The following is an 18,160-nucleotide window of genomic DNA, read 5'->3' as shown; positions in this document are numbered from 1 at the left end:
TTACAAAAGAAACAGTTGGTGTCACATTCAGTGTTTTAAAATGCGGCCGCATATGCGTATGCGGTCGGCAACCGTACTTAGAATGTCCATGCGGTTTTTCCATGTAACCGCATATGCGGTCATACGGATTAAAAATGCAGTCATGCGGTCCGAATATGTGGCCATGCAGCCATACGGACTGAAATATACGGCTATGCAGTCTTCCATGCGGTTTTGATAATTTGATTGTATTTTAATTAAAATTTATATTAAAAAAATCAAAAAATTATTATTGGTTATGTTATTATATAAAAATAAATTCAAATATATGAATATGAATATATATATATATACGTGAATTTTTATTTTAAAATCCGCATATATAAATCCGCATGAAAATCCGCATATGCGGTATGCAATGGCATTCCGCATGCATGAACAAATCCGCATTTTAAAACACTGGTCACATTAACATACCAAGTCGCATCAGATGCAACAACTGCCGCGCTAGATTCGAGTCCTACTCCTAGCTAGATAAAGCAACATATATGAATTACATGGAATAATAACATTGAATAAATTTAACATTTGCCGGAACAAAGTAATTGATTGGTAATGAAAAACAAACTTGCTTTGTACATGCCCATATTTACAAGCCACAACCCTCCATCTATGACGGTTTAAAATACATGCAGATGGGTGGATCAATCCTAAAAATTGAGAGAATTGCTGATGGCACAGTCCATATCCCATCACCACAAATCAAACCCGATGCAACTGCACCGGCATACTCATCCGCCTCCTTTTTATTTAGCTTCTCCCACACAAACAAGATCACAGTCCCAACAAACATGTCAATGGCAAAATATGCACCAATATAAAATGGCACAGCCATCGCCATAGGTATTGGGATGTATGCTGAGATGCTTTTTGGAGTCACATCCCTCAAAAGATTGATTAAGAGTGCTGCCACAAAAAACACATAACAAATCTCCAAACAGTGCTGTGGAAGCGCAGAGAACCCCTCAACACCCAAAATTGCCATTTCACGGTAGATAACCGCATATGGGGCTTTGTAAACTCCATCGGGTGCCCCAATATCAAAAGCAGTCCAGTATAGCCAAAATGTAAGAGGAGCAATTATGCAACCTAGTGCAGTGCCAATAAGTTGTGACACAAACATGGACCGTGGTGAAGATAAGGTCAAGTAGCCGGTTTTAAAATCCTGCATTTAGGACGTTCATCCAATTTGGTCAATCAGCCAGATTTACAAGACCACTAGTTTACCTAAAAATCATTTGCTTCACAACTTCACCAAGTAGAGTCAAAAGTTTGGTTTGCCACTTTAAATTTAGATTGAAACAAATTGATTGAACGCACATCCTTACCTGCATAAGATCGGCAGCAGTAGAGACAATCGACATCATGACACCACATGCTGCTAGGCCAGCAATGACTCCACCTTTAGAACCAACCAAAGAGGCAAAAACAAACAGCCCAATCTTACCATAGGTGGAGGCAAGAGACCAGTCGGTGAGGCCAGTGCCATACGAGTTGCAGAAGGCCAGTGCAGGTGCAATTACATAGGAGACGAGAACAAGGTACCACTTAACTTGGGGAAATATGGAAGGGATGGTGGCTGTAGAGATCGCAGCTAATGTAACATAGCCGGCCGCAGCAACCCATGACGGAATGGAATCCTTTACGAATGTTGAGTTGCGTAGGTTCTCTTCTATTAGTAGCTTCGATGATTCTTCAGCTGTCACATAATAATAAGAGACGTAAATATGTGGTGTTTCTTTTATTGAGACTTATTATAAACTCTCAAATTTCAACCCCTATTGATAATTGTAATAATAAGCAAGTCGATAAAACTGAAAATAACTTTTTTGTACAAATCACAGCCTACTTGAAGAGAATCCAAAGATAATGTTATTCAGTGCATTATGGTGATAGGAGTGACTGGCACAATACAAAATTAGCTCCTTAAAATGCACTAAGGAATCATACTCAATTTATTTCTAAATTTACACAATTCAAGCAATGGAGAATAATTTTCTAATTAGACAAGAAATAAGAAAAGCAATGAAGAATGCGTTGACCACCAGACATATATGATATAACAAAAAAATCCGATAACCTACTTTGGGGGATGGTTACATCAGGAACAAAGACTTGCTTTGAGCGTGTATTGCATATTTCCCTCGTGGTGATAAGAATTATCTTGATCAAATTGTACAGCCCATCCCCTAGTATAAGAGATATTGCCACGAACACCTGCGTATGTGCACAAAAATTTGGCAAACCAACCATATTACATATAGGCTCATGCTAATTATACCCATATCATGAAGGTTATAAAAACAGTAAATCCACTTTCTTCATGTTATAGTAACACAAAAAAGTAGTCATAACAAGTTCAAACATTTTGCAAGAAAATGCAAACTAGAAAACATATTATGTCTTTCAGAAAATTATCAAAATATTCACCTTATAGCCATAGAGACCCTTAAAATCATTGCTTTCTAGGTTGTCAGGGTACCAATCACCGGCTTTCGTAGAAATATAAGGCCAGAGGATGCCCCATGATATGATTGCTCCTAAGAGAACAGAGCAGTTTACAATATGTGGGCATATTAGACCACACCCAATATATGTCGGGCTAAAGTCAAAGTAAAACCTACAGAAAAAAAGAGACCAAATGTAAGGTACATTTTAATATAGAAAAACAGACATGGAACATGAACTTTACAATGATTGCAGTAACAAGTCTAGAGGCTATCTCCACAAGGTCAAGCAATAGTTTTTAACAAATATTTTGTATCACATCTTCATAGTTCAATATTGTCAATTGAAGTGTGAACTTCAGTTGGGGTTGGTTTTGGCTAGACTTTGGTTAAATGAAACTTAAATAAGGATTAACTAATAAAATGAGGTTGCGTGGAGGCTAATTTTGGCTAAGAACTAAAGATTGATCATAAATTGTAAATATATGCACTCCTTTGTTTTACGGAGATCAATTGGAATATGATTTTAGCTAAACTAAAGTTAATTGCAACTAAAATTGAGGATCAATTCAACAACTTAGAACTTAATTATAAAAGTTTAGAATGGACCAACACAAACGGTTAAATTGAAGTCCTCTTGGGGGATGGTAGGCGCAATCAAGACTTGTGCAATCATGCAAAGACTATTAAAAAGGTGAACTCAATTGACTACAAAAATTATATACTAACCACAAATTGTGAACTAATATTTAACTGACCAAACAAAGGGGAACTAAAATTTACATCTGGTTTTTTACCTTTAAGAGTGGATTTTTTTTTTTAATGGTGATTGCTTAATTCTGCAGAAGAAATAATTCTAGAATGTTTTTTTAATTAAACATTTTGGCTATAAAAAATAATATTTTATTACTCTAATACCTTCAACTTTCTTTTATAGTGATAGTTCTTGGTTCACCATTTAAAGAAGAAGACAAAACTAATTCCAAGGTGGTAAATACAGGTCTAAGAGTTTACGTGTTTTTGAAAGCAGCAAGGCCAAGAGTAGGGAAATTGTCGAAGCCGCAAGAGTCACCAACACCGCTGAAAAACCACTTGAAGCAACTCCATATAAAACTTATGCTCAAGTACTTCCCAAGGGACTGCACTTGCTTTCTACAATCCAAGTAAAATTGAGACAATTGTAATTATTTTGTCAATCAACTGAAATATACTGTTCACTGAACAGACTATAACCAGGTGTTATTCTAATTCGGGACAATTTTAGTAGCACAATAATATGCATGGTATCTCTTATTTTCGAGGGATGACAAAACTTTGAGCTTTTGCAAAGAAAGAGGTGAAGTTGATCCAAATTCCAAAAGTATATTGGCCTGTTTAGATATGAACCCTCACACTACTATCACTAGAACCCGCCTTGCTCCTGATTCAGTTCAATAAGTAAAAAAAATATGGCGTATGTAGTCTAAAAAATATATATATATATACATACTCAGCAAGCTCAGCTCCAGTATTAGTATGGAAACTATTTATTAGGAGAGCAGTGGCCGTCCCGCTTGGATACGTCAACTTATAATCAATCACCATCACCTATGAAATAAATTAGAATTGAGTGAGAATTTGATTTCAGAATTCTGAACAATATCACCATCATATGCTTTCTTTGGCCATCTGAAAATTAAGAGTGGAACTAGGGTGCTCCTAAGCTCATCAAACTCTTTGTGAGCTTAACTTCAAAATCTATCAAATTGACTTCAAACCATTAAAACCGATCGACTTTACGAATGATATGTTTACATATCAAATTTATAATTCTTTTACTTAATTTAGCAGTCAAAAAATGATAAAAAATGAACGCATTAAAATTAACTTATAAAGTATAAACCTTCTCATTTTACTGCTTGACTTTATACTAAATTAAGTCAAAAATTTATAAAATTGATATGTAAACACATCACTCTGTGAAGTAAATCGGTCTCAACAGTTTGGATTCATTGTTTGTGTTTTGGAGTTAAGCTCACCAAAGGACTTGGTGAGCCTGAGCACCCTAATTCTTCTCGAAAATTAAATCTCACATCAAGAGTAGAACTAGGGTGTTTCTAAGTTCACCAAACCTCTTTGTGAATTCAACTTTAAAACCTATCGGATTGACTTCAAATGACGAATCCGAACCATTGAAACTCATCTACCTTATGAGTGATGCGTCTACATAGAAAAATTTTAAATTTTCAAATTAAGTTTGTATATAGTCAAGTCGTAAAAAAAGTTTCAAAAAATGAATGCATTAAAATTAATTTATAAACCTTCTACTTTTGACCGCTTGCCTTTCTACTAAATTAATTCGAAAGTTTAAAATTTTTGCGAGTAGATGCATCAGTCGTAAAGTAGATGAGCTTCAACAGTTCGGATTCGTTAAGTTCACAAAGGGGCTTGGTGAACTTAGGAACACCCTAATTCTACTCCTAACATCAAACATAAAAAAATAATCAAAATGTGCAACAGAGTACCTTGCGAAGTGCAACCAGGCTGAAAAGGCCCAAAAAACTAACGACAAACATGAAACCGATCATCCAGCCCAGAGATGGATTTTTCACATCTTCAGCACGATTACCCGGGTAATCTTTTCCAATCAACTCATATGTTTTCTGATCCATTGATAGCATGTAGGAACCAAACCCACCTAAATGAAAAAAAAAGAAAAAAAAGAAAGATATGTTCGTCGATTATTAATCAACAATTAATGTAGAATTACATTAATAGCTTAAATCCCCTCATTTCTGTTGTTGTTCCCAACTTCCCATCAGCACAATTTTCTTATTTAGAGATAAACTGGAAATTTTTTGCAGTAATATCTTACAACAAGGTCATCAATCTGTAAGCCCTTCGAACAAGAGGCTACCAACTTTCTCTAATAAACTATACATGTAAACAATTGAAGAGATGCCGAATTCAAAAGGTCAAAACTTAGGTGATGAGCAAAAGGTCAAAGCTTAAAATCTGCAATATGAAGCAGGAAAAATAATTTTTTTGTATCTAAACTCAACAAGATGCGATTTCAATGCACTTAATACAAATTTTCAATTTTAATTTAGCAGAGGAGTTAACTCCAAATTCGAATTATTTAACGCAAATTATGTTCTTCGAAGAAAGAAGTCAATTAAAAACCCAAAGAGGGGGCAAAGGAACATGAACGATGAAAATAAATAAATAAACTAAATCAAACAATACTACACGAGATTTAGAGAAACAATCAATTACCACTGAAAGCAAGGCCATAGCATGCAACCACACAGGTCTGGATTACAGTATTTTCCTGCTTCGTGAAAGGTTTCGTAACAAACCCAAATTTCTCCAACAATCCCGTCCAGCTCTTGACGAGAAAAAACCCAAGCAATCCAGCGGCCACATTAAGCGAAGGGATAACGCCTACTGTTAGATTAAGCTTGTGCGTAATGATACAAAAAAGAGATCCCAGCAATGCGCTAACGATTATGCCCCGTAGAGTGATCTGGTCCCTCCATGGGGGAATCGACTCCTCCAGCTGGGGCTTCGCCGGAGATGGACCCACCAGTGGCTCCGTGATCTCATTTGGGGAAGAAACCTCGGTTCCCATTTTCGTTGAATTAGGTGTAAGAGTTGTGATTTGTGAGGGAGAGATTTGGTTCCGAGGAAGGAGGGAGCTTTTTATTTAATTGCAATGTTCTGGTTCTGGAGCGTAAATATACATGGTTTAATACTGGTAACTGGACCAGGTCTACAAAGGACAAAATGGTTCACCCAATTAAATTTTTTCGTGGGACCCACGTTGTTAGCCGAGACATTTTTCAATGGAGAATCACAAAAATGAGAGATACAAATTATTTCTGAATTTAATACTTTGGTTGCAAAAAAAAGAGAAAGCGCGGTAAGGAACGTGGCGCAGTAAATAAAATTCGAAAAGAAGAAAAATAAACAGACACCAAGTCTTTCAAAAAAATAATAAACGGACGGAAGAATTCAGGAGTACCTATCCTCTGAGATATCTCATATTTTGCGTGACAGACGTGTGCGTTGCATATTCGGGGATAGCGCACGGTCCGGTATTATTTGAGCTTTCAGATTCGTGCAGAACTAATTTGAACAGTTCAGATTTTTCAATAAGTCACGCAAAATATGAGATATCTCAGAGGATGCGAATTCCGAATTCCGAATTCTTGCTCCTCCTATCACGACTCACGAGGTAACGTATAATTTAGTCATAGCAGCATCGGAAATTATTTCAGTGGGTCCCGCAACATGGGCCGATCAGTGAATCAACTTGACGTTCTTTCTGGACACGCCTGGAGCACAGATTTCTCATGTTCCGCGTGTCGATTTAATACGCAACACCAAGTCACTTATTATTTGGGGCTTGTCCGAATTCATAATATAGTGTTTATAGCAGTTCTATCTGATTGTCTGTTATTTTTACAAATTTTGTGAAGTCAATTTTTTTTTGGAAACCTTATAGAGTTTACGTGTTAAAAAAAATTGAGTTAAAATGTGATCAAACCATTTAACTTTATGGTTGGATTCAAAGTTCAAACCATGTAAAGTCAAAGATAACTTCTATGGTTAGCTTTAAAAAAAAAATGAATTAAAAGGTTGGTACCACTCCGGGGATCTATTTGGAGATTAAAATTGCCTTCTAAATTAAAGATTTTCGTATGATTGGTTTTAAAGGACAAAATAGTAACTAAAGATAATTTGTGGTGCAGGAGATAGAGGGCTCTACAAGTCTACAAGTTGTCCATTTTGTTAGCATTTAGAAATAATTAATATATTCCTCAAGTGTCCACTTGTGTTACATTTTTGGTCTACTTTAATTCTCAAAATCATAAGGGCCTGAATTTAAACTTGACATCTCAAAATCATATAATATATTATGAACATTTATTTTAATAAGAAAATGGACATTTAGCTTATCAATTTTTATTTAATGTTCATAAAAATATTTCATTAGAATTTTGAACTTATAATCTTCTACTCAGAAAGTATGATTGTTACTTGATCAAATATTAGTTCTTTTTTTTATGAACATGTTATTTTGAAAATATAATCATGGACCCTATTAAAAATTCTCGTTTCAAAATGTCTACGTACTTACTAAATAATATGTTTATTAGTGTATATTAATAAACATCTTAAAAGGACCTCTATCGGACTTGCATAAAAAGTTTTTGTGATTTCATAGCTCATGAACCCAGGCACCCAGCTAATAATCAAGTTTAAATAGCTGAATCATTCTCTAGCTAAAAGCTGTAATTGCTTCGATACACCTCCACAAAGGGATCGAATCTCCTGCTCCCAGAGTCACTGTTAGTGGGCCCCCTAAACTCTAAACCCTAAATCCGGCCCCACCCACCATAAACCCGATCCCACCCCACAGTGACTGAGGGGGCAGGAAAATCCTGCACCCCGGGGGACAGGTGATCTGCTCCCCTCCACAAAACCTTTGTTTCTACTGTTACGCTCAGTTTGATCGTAGATATAGTTTTTTTTTTTTCGATTTAAACTGTCTAATCTAATGCAAATATATACTAAATCATTTCGCTGACATTTAGAGACGGATTTATAAAAGACCAATCCATCAATTGATCTCTATTTTTTTTATATTTATGTATATATATTTTTATATTATTTAGAGTAAAATATTATTATATTATAAAATTAATTTATATTTTTCATAGTTTAAAAGTTTGATTATGTATCTCGCTAACATCGTTGAATCATTAAAATTCATCTCTAATAATGGTTTATACTAGATGTGGCAACGAGCTGGCTTGTTACGAGCCGGGCTCAGCTCATAATCAATTTGTTTAGCAACCGAACAAGTTGGATTGAATTGAAATTTCGTATCGTAATTGTCAGGAGCTAGTTTGTAATCTAGATTGAGCTAGTGAGCTGATTCATTAGATCTGACTGGACTTTATTTTAAGAAGAAAATAGATTCTATAATTTTTTTTTGAACTGAGTTAGACAGTATAAAATACACATAAATTCATATCTAGCCCGGCTAGCTCGTGAGCTGGCGAGCAAACGAGACTCCAGATCAAACTCGTTTAGTCTGGACCAAGTCACTAACAAGCTGGCTCGTTAACAACTCAATCCAATAATAAATAAATTATTAGCGAATATGTCAAATGCAAGTCATGATCAAGCCCGAGATACTAGCATTTTTGCCATTTCAATACCGATTTATAATGTATTTAATGCCAAAAAAATAAAAAATCAAATCAAACGTACAGTGTATACTCCATGTGCAGGATACTTTCTTGAATCTTAATTAATGCTGCACTGGTATTGCCGTATTGGAGACGCGACCCTGAACAAAAGCAAACTTGACTCTATTAGAAGAAATATTCTTTATAGACAACATGGCCATTTTCTATATTGAACTTTTTCTTTCTATTAGAATTGTTTTCAAATTTGGGAGGAGGATTCAAATGCATTCATTTTTGATGTCTCTGTCTAGAGCTGGACAAAAGAGTTCGAATTCGTAACTCGCTCATTTACAGCTCGCTTTAACTCACTCATTTATAACTCGAGTTGGCCAACTCGTTTAATAAATGAGGTGAATTCGAGTCGGCTCCAACTCGCTCGTTTATAACTCGAGTTACATAAAGTTACATAATATTGGTTCCAATAAATCTCAAAATAATTAAATTCGAATCTCTAGACTGTTATTTGTGCTTTGAGATTCGTGCAAAATATGTTTGAACTTTTGTAATACTATCACTGGTTAAACGAGTTGTGAGCCAACTCGAGTTGATAACGAGCTGAGTTCGAGTTGGCTCTACAACTCGTTATTATCATCTCAACTCGAGTTGGCTCGCTCGTTTATTAAACGAGCCGAGTTCAAGTTGGAGATAACTCGCTCAAACTCGGCTCATTTATAGCCCTACCTCCACCATGTCTTCATTTTTAAAACGTTAATAACTAAAAATTTAAATCATAAACTTCAAAATAAAACCATTAGATGTGATCTATGCTATTTTTATCTATGTGCTCAAAAATATTTATCACATTTCGGTTTTCTTTTTATGTGAATCAATAAGTTGAAAAATCAACATCTAGAAATTATCCACATTAGTTCGTTTTTACAAGCTCTTGATGGCAATCAAAACGAAGTTGAAATGTCATAATTTTTTACACGTGCATAATATTTTATCATATTCAATAATTTTATTTTAACTTTTAAGTTTTAAATTTTAAGTTATTAAAGTTTTTAAAAATGGAGGCAAGATGGAAGCACCAAAAATGGAGGCATTTGAACCCTCCTCCAAATTTGGTTACTAAAAGAAATTTATTAAGAAAAGTCTAATTGTAGAAAAAAATTGTGAAATAAAATTATATCCAATAATTTTTTAGCAAGAGCAACTTTTTTTTCCTGAATACTAAATATGTACACGATAGTAAACAATAAAATTATTTTACAGTGAGAAAGAATACGTACATTATTCCTTTCAATGAGAAAGAGAAACATAACACATGAATAATCTGATTAAAATAAATAAGAAAATAGGAAAAAAAAAGGCTCAAATGTTCCATTATTTTTGTGTCCCAATCATATATCACATTCTTATTTCCGTTTTCAATGTCCAAATAGCCAATAGATGATCTGAACCGTTCAACATTATTTCTATATTAAAATGTACGCAGAGACCGAATTGTTTAATTTTTCAAAATCTTTTATTTTTTTTAAATATGTACAAAATTATTATTTTTGAATGATCCAAAATTGTATGAAAAACATTAATTTTGTACTTATTTATAAAATAGTACAGAAGTTGGTCTCCAAGTCCATTTTAATATTGATATCACATTGAAATTGAATATTTAGACTTTAAAATAAATAAAAAATGTATGGAATGATTAGAACACTAAAACAAGAGGATATTTAAGCTCTCCTGCATGTGTTATGAATATGATTTTAAAGCTCCTCAACAATAATACTTTTTATTTAATAAGTTCTACAAGTCTACATCTCCTTCCTTAACTGAGCAATGGAAATAAATCTGTTGTTCCAATCCTAATCGTTGGTCTTTATTGAGATTTGTGCATAAAAAATGTTTAAGGTTTGGAAATGAAAAGATTTGAACGATTGAAATCGGAATAACATATTCATATTATTATCAGAAAATAACAGCAGATTTATTTCCACTGAATAATAGTTAAAAAAAAGTTCTTGCAGTATCAAAATAAATAGACTGAATGCAAGGCACTAAATACATTCGTTTAGTATGACTGATGGACGCGTGTATTTAGTTCATATAAAAAGAAAAAACCATTCGTTCAAAAGTAAGGTTCTAAATAGCAATTATAGTGCTATAACTTTTAAGTTTTAAAAACGCTATAGCATAGCTAACTATAATTAGCTATTTATAATCATTATAAAAAAGAAGCAATTAATAACGTTATAGCATTTGAGGTCCGAAAAAAGCTATAGCTAGCTATGTAAAACCTTGTTCATAACACTTGAGATTTATGTTGCATGGATACGGATACGGGTATCGTATCGGATACGATATGGATACGGGTATCGTATCGGATACGATATGGATACGGCGATACGGTAATTTTCAAAAACGAAAGATACGATACGGCTATTATATATATATTATTTTTTATTAATCTGTATATTACATTTAAATAATCATAAAAAATATAATTAAAAAACTGAATCAAGCTATAAAAAACTAAAGGCTTAATATAAGATTAGATATTAAATAACAGAGTTACTGCAATATAACACAAACAAAATCTTGCGGAAAGCTTTTGGCTGGGACTGGGCCTTCCCAAGTTCGAACCACAGCTTTGGCGGAAAAAAAAAACATTTCAGCTGGTGTATACACGGTCCACAGGTGCGGCGCAGCTCAGGGTCGCGGCTCACGGGTGCGGGCACGGTTCACCAGCGCTGATAGCCGTATCTCGCCCGTATCTAGCTGAAATAGTCGTATCGGATACGAGTCAACGCGTATCGCGACCGTATCAGAAAGTTTAGAGATACGCCACGTCATCCGATACGCCAGCTGGCGTATCGAGCTGGCGTATCGGATACGTATCGTGGCCGTATCGGACGCGTATCGGTATCCGATACGTATCGGATACGGGTACAGCGACTAAATAGCCGTATCCGAGTAACACAGCTTGAGAGTATTCAATCGGCTTGTTTCGGTACTTCAAAAAAAAAAAGTTAAATGTATTTACTGTCTGAACACATGAATTCAATATGATTTATAAATACTAGAAATTTTGTAAACTAAGAACATTGTTATAAATTTTTTTTGAAAATCTCGAGATAAAAGAATTCGTACTCTTAGCTCTACCACACGAGGAAAGAATGTAATCAAATCTCATAGAATAATAGAAACACCGGTACCATTTAATTAAGTTGTGTCTTTTCCGGTCATAAAATATTAATTTAAGAGAAAGGATAAGATAATGATATGCTTCTAATTTTGTTTTTATCAAGTATGCGGTTGGTGGGGTCAGTGTCGAAACCAATTGCACAGGGTTATTATTACCGTGGGCAGCTTTTTAAAAGATTCAATCGAATTTAAGTGAAAACGAACCTTTGTGAGCATGATGGAATTTTGAATTTTCTGGTCCTGTCTAGGACTGGCAAAAAAGCTCATGGCTCATGGCCCGCTTGGTATTTGCCTGTGACTCGATCGGTAACAGCTCGTTCGTTAGTGGATCGAGTTAAAATTAGCTTGCTCGCTACATACTCGAGCCATAGTTAATGAGTTTGAGTTTGGCCTGGCTCGGCACGAGCCAGCTCGGTCGTTAACGAGCTATTTAATATACATAGTTTAATAGTTTAATCGGATCCGTTCACTTCAGATTAGGAATATTATAGTCTATGGATGTTATAGCCAGTGTTATGGCAATTACACTTTGGACTGTGTTTAAGTTGATTGGTAATTTTATATAGATTATGTGTGAATTAATTATAAGCAATTAAGTTAATTTGTATGAATTTGTTTGATTTGGTATGCATGAATTTATTCTGTGAATATATTTGTATGAATTTAGCTGTAAACTTAATTTACAGTAGTTGATTTGCTTAATTACAATTGAATTAAGAGCATTCCTCAGTAATTAGTTATATAAATATTATTTTGTTTTAGTCATAATAAGATGTGTTATGAAAATTTAAGATATAACAGGAAAGAAAATATACAAATTTATAAATCTGCCAAGCTAATAACGAGCTAGCTCGGCTCGCTCGGACAAGCCACGAGTCGGTCTTGAGCAATAGTTTTAGCTCGGGATCTAAAATCTAAACTCGCTCGCTCAGCTTGATACACTAACAAGCCGAGTACGAGTGTGGCCTAGCTCGCTCTTTAACAGTTCGTTGTCACCCCTAGTCCTGTCATTCAACCAAACGAATCATATATGAAAAGGAAGAATTTTATGTATATTTTAAAAAAATACATATTTTTTCTATATAATTCATAATATTATTTCACACTTTTAAGTTTCATAGCACATATTATTGTTTTTTTTTATTAAAACTCATTTTAAATTCATAAAGTTCTCAATTTATCTTGTATTGAATAATAAAAAAATCTATAGTTTTTGTCAGAGAAATATTTAATTTTGTAATTGATTGGGTTGTAAGGACAAATTTTTATTTTCTCTAAATGTGACACATACACAATGAAATTTAGATATACGATTGTGTGTCTTGACTGGAGAAATGGATCATTTTTTCTCATAAACTAGGCATTAAAAAAATTGAAAATTTATTTCAAGCAAGTTACATCTTCTGTATTTTGTAACGAAAGGATAAAATAAAACTTTACAAATTTAAAACAAGTATTAATAGAAAAGGTAATAAATTGGATAAAATTATGAGTTTTTGAAATCTAGAAAGGTAAATATGATATTATAAATAAAAAAATGAATATACAAAAAAATAAAAACATAATGGATATTTGTTGCAAGTTATTTTGTTTACCAAGTGATTTCTCATTTTCAACCGTCTATATTTTAGTGTTTTTAATAAAAATATAAAATGATATTCAAATTATTTAAATTTAGGTATAGACAATAAATTAATTCATGGTTAATAAAATTCGACCACAAAAACATTAGATGAGATGGTTGTGTTATGTACATAGTTAGGATTCAAATCAGCTGAAATTCAAATGCATGAACAGTATCGCTGAAATTCTTGAAATTCCAAATCCAACCGTTTAATTTTTTCTGTGCACGGATTTCGGAATAGCTGATTTTTCTGTACACGCATCTCGAAATAGTTCAACAGTTGGATTCAAAATTCTAGGAATTTTAAAGTTACAGTTCATGGATCTAGATTTCAGCTGATTTGAATCCACATAGTTATAACTATGCATACGATACAAACTGTCAACATCTCTGAAAGTACCACCTTTTTAGTCTCTTTCAGGTTTCATTTTCAATTGTGTGCATTTCTCAATAGTCAATACTGAATCGATTCATACCCTGATGTACGATTTTTTTTTTTTTTAAAATAGAATCAATTTTAATTATTTTAAAAAAACAAGCATCTTTGGTTTATTTTTTAGAGAGAAAAAAAAGCTCCACTGGTCTAGGACGGTGGAGGGAAAATTTAAATTTTATCCTGAGCAATCTACATTAATCATTTCTACTTATTTCTTTCTCTACCGATTCTAGGGATCGATAGAGCTGTTTTTTCTAAAAAACAAACCAATAGAATTTGTTATGTTAGAATAATTAATATTGATTCTATTTAAATAAAAAAATCCTGATGTACTGTTTATTTATTTATTTATTTTTAAAACAAAGTAATATTTTATACCTACAATCACCCAAAAGAGAGACATAAAATTTACATCAAAGTTGATACAAACCTTCATATACTATCTGATATTTAGAAAATTAGAATAGATAATTACTATATAAAATACCAGAGTGCTTCAGCAAATAGAATTCGGATATTACATTTTTTAAACAGGCTATATATTATCTGTAATCTTATCCACATGTAGATATAAATATAAATAATTTATTTATCGTATAATTATTTAGCGTATAATATCTGATTTGTTTATACCTATCTAAAAGAGTATACGTGTATACATAAATAGTTCAGTGTTATTTCAGCTTATATAACATCAATTTCAAAACCTATCAAATTGACTTCAAACGGTGAATCTAAACCATTCAAACCGATCTATTTCATTAGTTGTACTTTTACATGCAAAATTTATAATTTTTCAAATTTATTTAGTATCAGGTCAAATGATATGAAATTTGAATGCATTCATTTTTCAACATTTTTGACTGCTTGATATGATATTAAAATAACTAGAAAATATAATTTGTTTGCATGTAAACGCATCACTCATACAATAAATCGGTTTGAACGGTTTGAATTAGTCATTTAAAGTCTATCCAATTAATTTTATAGTTTGTGTCATATGACACCAATATCATACTAGCTGGACTCCTCAATAAGCGTTGAATAATATACTCCTATTTTAAAATTTTAAAATATTGACTACAGGTAACGGTATAAGAAACGGAAAAAGAAAAACACAAATTCAGATCGACTTGCCAAAGCGAGAAATTAAAAATATTGACTAAAGGTAACAGTATAAGAAACGGAAAAAGAAAAACACAAATTCAGACGTGCCAAAACGAGAAATTAAAAATATTGACTATAGGTAACAGTATAAGAAACGAAAAAAAAGAAAAACACAAATTCAGACGTGCCAAAGCGAGAAATTAAAAATATTTACTAAAGGTAACATTATAAGAAACGGAAAAAGAAAAACACAAATTCAGACATACCAAATCAAGAAATTAAAAATATTGACTACAGGTAATAGTATAAGAAACGGAAAAAGAAAAACACAAATTCAGACATACCAAATTGAGAAATTAAAAATATTAACTACACGTAATAGTATAAGAAACGGAAAAAGAAAAACACAAATTCAGACATACCAAATCGAGAAATTAAAAATATTGCCTACAGGTAATAGTATAAAAAATTGAAAAAGAAAAATACAAATTCAGACATGCCAAAGTGAAAAATTAAAAATATTGACTATAGGTAACACTGTAAGAAACGGAAAAAGAAAAACACAAATTCATACGTGTCAAAGTGAGAAATTAAAAATATTATTGACTAAAGGTAACATATAAGAAACGGAAAAAGAAAAACACAAATTCAGACATGCCAAATAGAGAAATTAAAAATATTGACCGTAGATAACATTATAAGAAACAGAAAAAAGAAAAATACAAATTCAGACATGCCAAAGTGAAAAATTAAAAATATTGAATATAGGTAACAGTATAAGCCGATTTTTTTAAAAATACCTCAAAAAATAATTATTTTATTAATAATAACCAGGTTTTGGATGAAATTTTAAAAATACCCAGGCCGCAGATTTTTTCTGCGCTCCGGAATTTTTATTCCGGGCCGCAGAAAAAATTTGCGTCCCGAAATTTTTTTTTTTCTTTTTTTAGAATTTTTTATTCCGAGCGCAGATTTTTTCTGCGGCTCGGATTTTTTTTTTTTTTTTTTTTTAGAGTTTGGAGAAAAAAAAATCCATTATGTATATGTATGTATATGTATATATATGTATATGTATGTATATGTATATATATGTATATGTATATGTATATATATGTATATGTATATGTATATATATGTATATGTATATGTATGTATATGTATCTGTATATGTATATGTATATGTATTTGTATATGTATATGTATATAATATTTATGTTTATGTATATGTATACACATATATACATATATTATATACACATATATACATATACATATATTATACACATATTATATTATATATACATACACATATATTATTAAAAAAAATCAGATCATGGATATTTTCTTTCTCCAAACTCTAAAAAAAAAATAAAAAAAAAAATATACATATACATCTACATATACATATACATAAACATAAATATTATATACATATACATAAACATAAATATTATATACATATACATATACATATACAGATACATATACATATACATATACAGATACATATACATACATATACATACATATACAGATACATATACATATATATACAGATACATATACATATACATACACATACATATACATATACATACACATACATATACATACACATACACATACACATACATATATATACATATACATGATGGATTTTTTTTCTCCAAACTCTAAAAAAAAAAAAAAAAAATCCGGGCCGCAGAAAAAATCTGCGCTCGGAATAAAAAATTCTAAAAAAAATAAAAAATAAAAATTTCGGGACGCAAATTTTTTCTACTGCCCGGAATAAAAATTCCGGAGCGCAGAAAAAATCTGCGGCCTGGGTATTTTTAAAATTTCATTCAAAACCTGGTTATTATTAATAAAATAATTATTTTTTGGGGTATTTTTAAAAAAATCGGCAGTATAAGAAACGAAAAAGAAAAACACAAAATTCAGACGTGCCAAGGGAGAAATTAAAGTAGTTGCTTTATTCGTTTACGTCACGCTAACGCTAACACTCAAATTCTTTATTCTAACTTAACAGAAAGGTTTACATCCTTATCTCTACCATTTATTATGGCATTCTTTTCACCTTGCCAAAAAAAAAAAAAAAAAAAATATATTATGGCTTTTTTTTTGTCCGCTTATAATATTGGGTTCCGTAAAATTCAAGGCTTCTTCAATGGAGTACTTAATTAATTTCAAGCTTCAATACGAACAAATCATGTCTTTTTCTTGATAGCTGGGTGGCATTGATGATATAATGTGAATAGTTATTACTGTCAAATGATGTTATTTATTTTTTATTTTTGCTTAAATTAACATATTTAGAAGTCTCTAAAAAATAGATTAAAGTACTAAACCATTTAATATGCCGGGAAAATGAAGAAAACAAATTTGCAGAGTTAGATGTAAATTTTATGACAAGATAAAAAAATATTTATATATAAATTTTATGACAAGATAATGAGGGTATGGATGTCTTAAATTTGGTACCAGTGAAGTATACCAAATGGTACCGGACGTATAGGGAACAAATTATAATATTTAATTATTTATTTTAAACAAATTATTCAAAAGAAATACACTGATAATGCTTTTCTTAGGTTTTTTCTCTTGTTTGAAAATAATAATAATTATTATTATAATAATAATAAAGGATGATGTTGATAAGAAAATCATATATTATGATTTGTACTTCTATAAAATATAGCACTAAGTTTGTGAAAAAGAAGTACAAATCGTTTCTTCATATAAAAAAGGAAGAATGCAAATACATAAAGGATATAACTTTAATTTCAACATGGAAATGTTAAACAAATTTTTTTATTTTTTTTCCAAAAGAAAATCATTCCAGTTACTTTTAACAACATCTTGTTATATTCAACAAATAATTTTTATTTGAAACAAATTTAAGATTCAGGAATAAAATAACCTATTTTATTTCCAAACAAATGGGATATCTACGGATTTTAGATATTTGTGTGGTCAAAATAATATATATATTTTTTTTTCAATTTATCTGTTCCTCGCTTCATTTTTGTGTTTCCCAACAATTTGGCGTTTATATTATATAGTCAAGAGAAGGGTCAGGATCCCCTAAAGTAATTCAATCTTTGGGTTTTGAATCGGAACC

General features: G+C 31.7%; 1 protein-coding gene across 1 annotated transcript; it reads right to left on the bottom strand.

The window, feature by feature from the left end:
- Nucleotides 1–510: 510 nt before the first annotated feature.
- Nucleotides 511–6,217, bottom strand: LOC144552180 (putative metal-nicotianamine transporter YSL6). The gene is made up of 8 exons (XM_078300311.1): nt 5,742–6,217; nt 4,991–5,163; nt 3,976–4,073; nt 3,501–3,638; nt 2,470–2,659; nt 2,124–2,256; nt 1,368–1,738; nt 511–1,204 (listed from the first exon to the last, which is right to left on the bottom strand). The coding sequence occupies exons 1-8, from the start codon at nt 6,094–6,096 to the stop codon at nt 650–652; spliced, it is 2,013 nt and encodes a 670-aa protein (XP_078156437.1). The 5' UTR covers nt 6,097–6,217; the 3' UTR covers nt 511–649.
- Between the last annotated feature and the right edge of the window lie 11,943 nt (nt 6,218–18,160).

This window comes from Carex rostrata, chromosome 3, assembly GCF_964058835.1.
Source record: "Carex rostrata chromosome 3, lpCarRost1.2, whole genome shotgun sequence".
Taxonomy (NCBI): Eukaryota; Viridiplantae; Streptophyta; class Magnoliopsida; order Poales; family Cyperaceae; genus Carex; species Carex rostrata.
This window is presented reverse-complemented; position numbering and strand designations above follow the sequence as displayed.

Coding starts and splice junctions, on each gene's coding strand:
- LOC144552180 (XM_078300311.1), bottom strand. CDS start 6,096: ATGGGAACCGAGGTTTCTTCCCCAAATGAGATCACGGAGCCACTGGTG. Junction 2,660..3,500: donor CTTGCTGCTTTCAAAAACAC/GTAAACTCTTAG, acceptor TTTTTTCTGTAG/GTTTTACTTTGACTTTAGCC. Junction 1,739..2,123: donor TGATGTAACCATCCCCCAAA/GTAGGTTATCGG, acceptor ATTATGTGACAG/CTGAAGAATCATCGAAGCTA.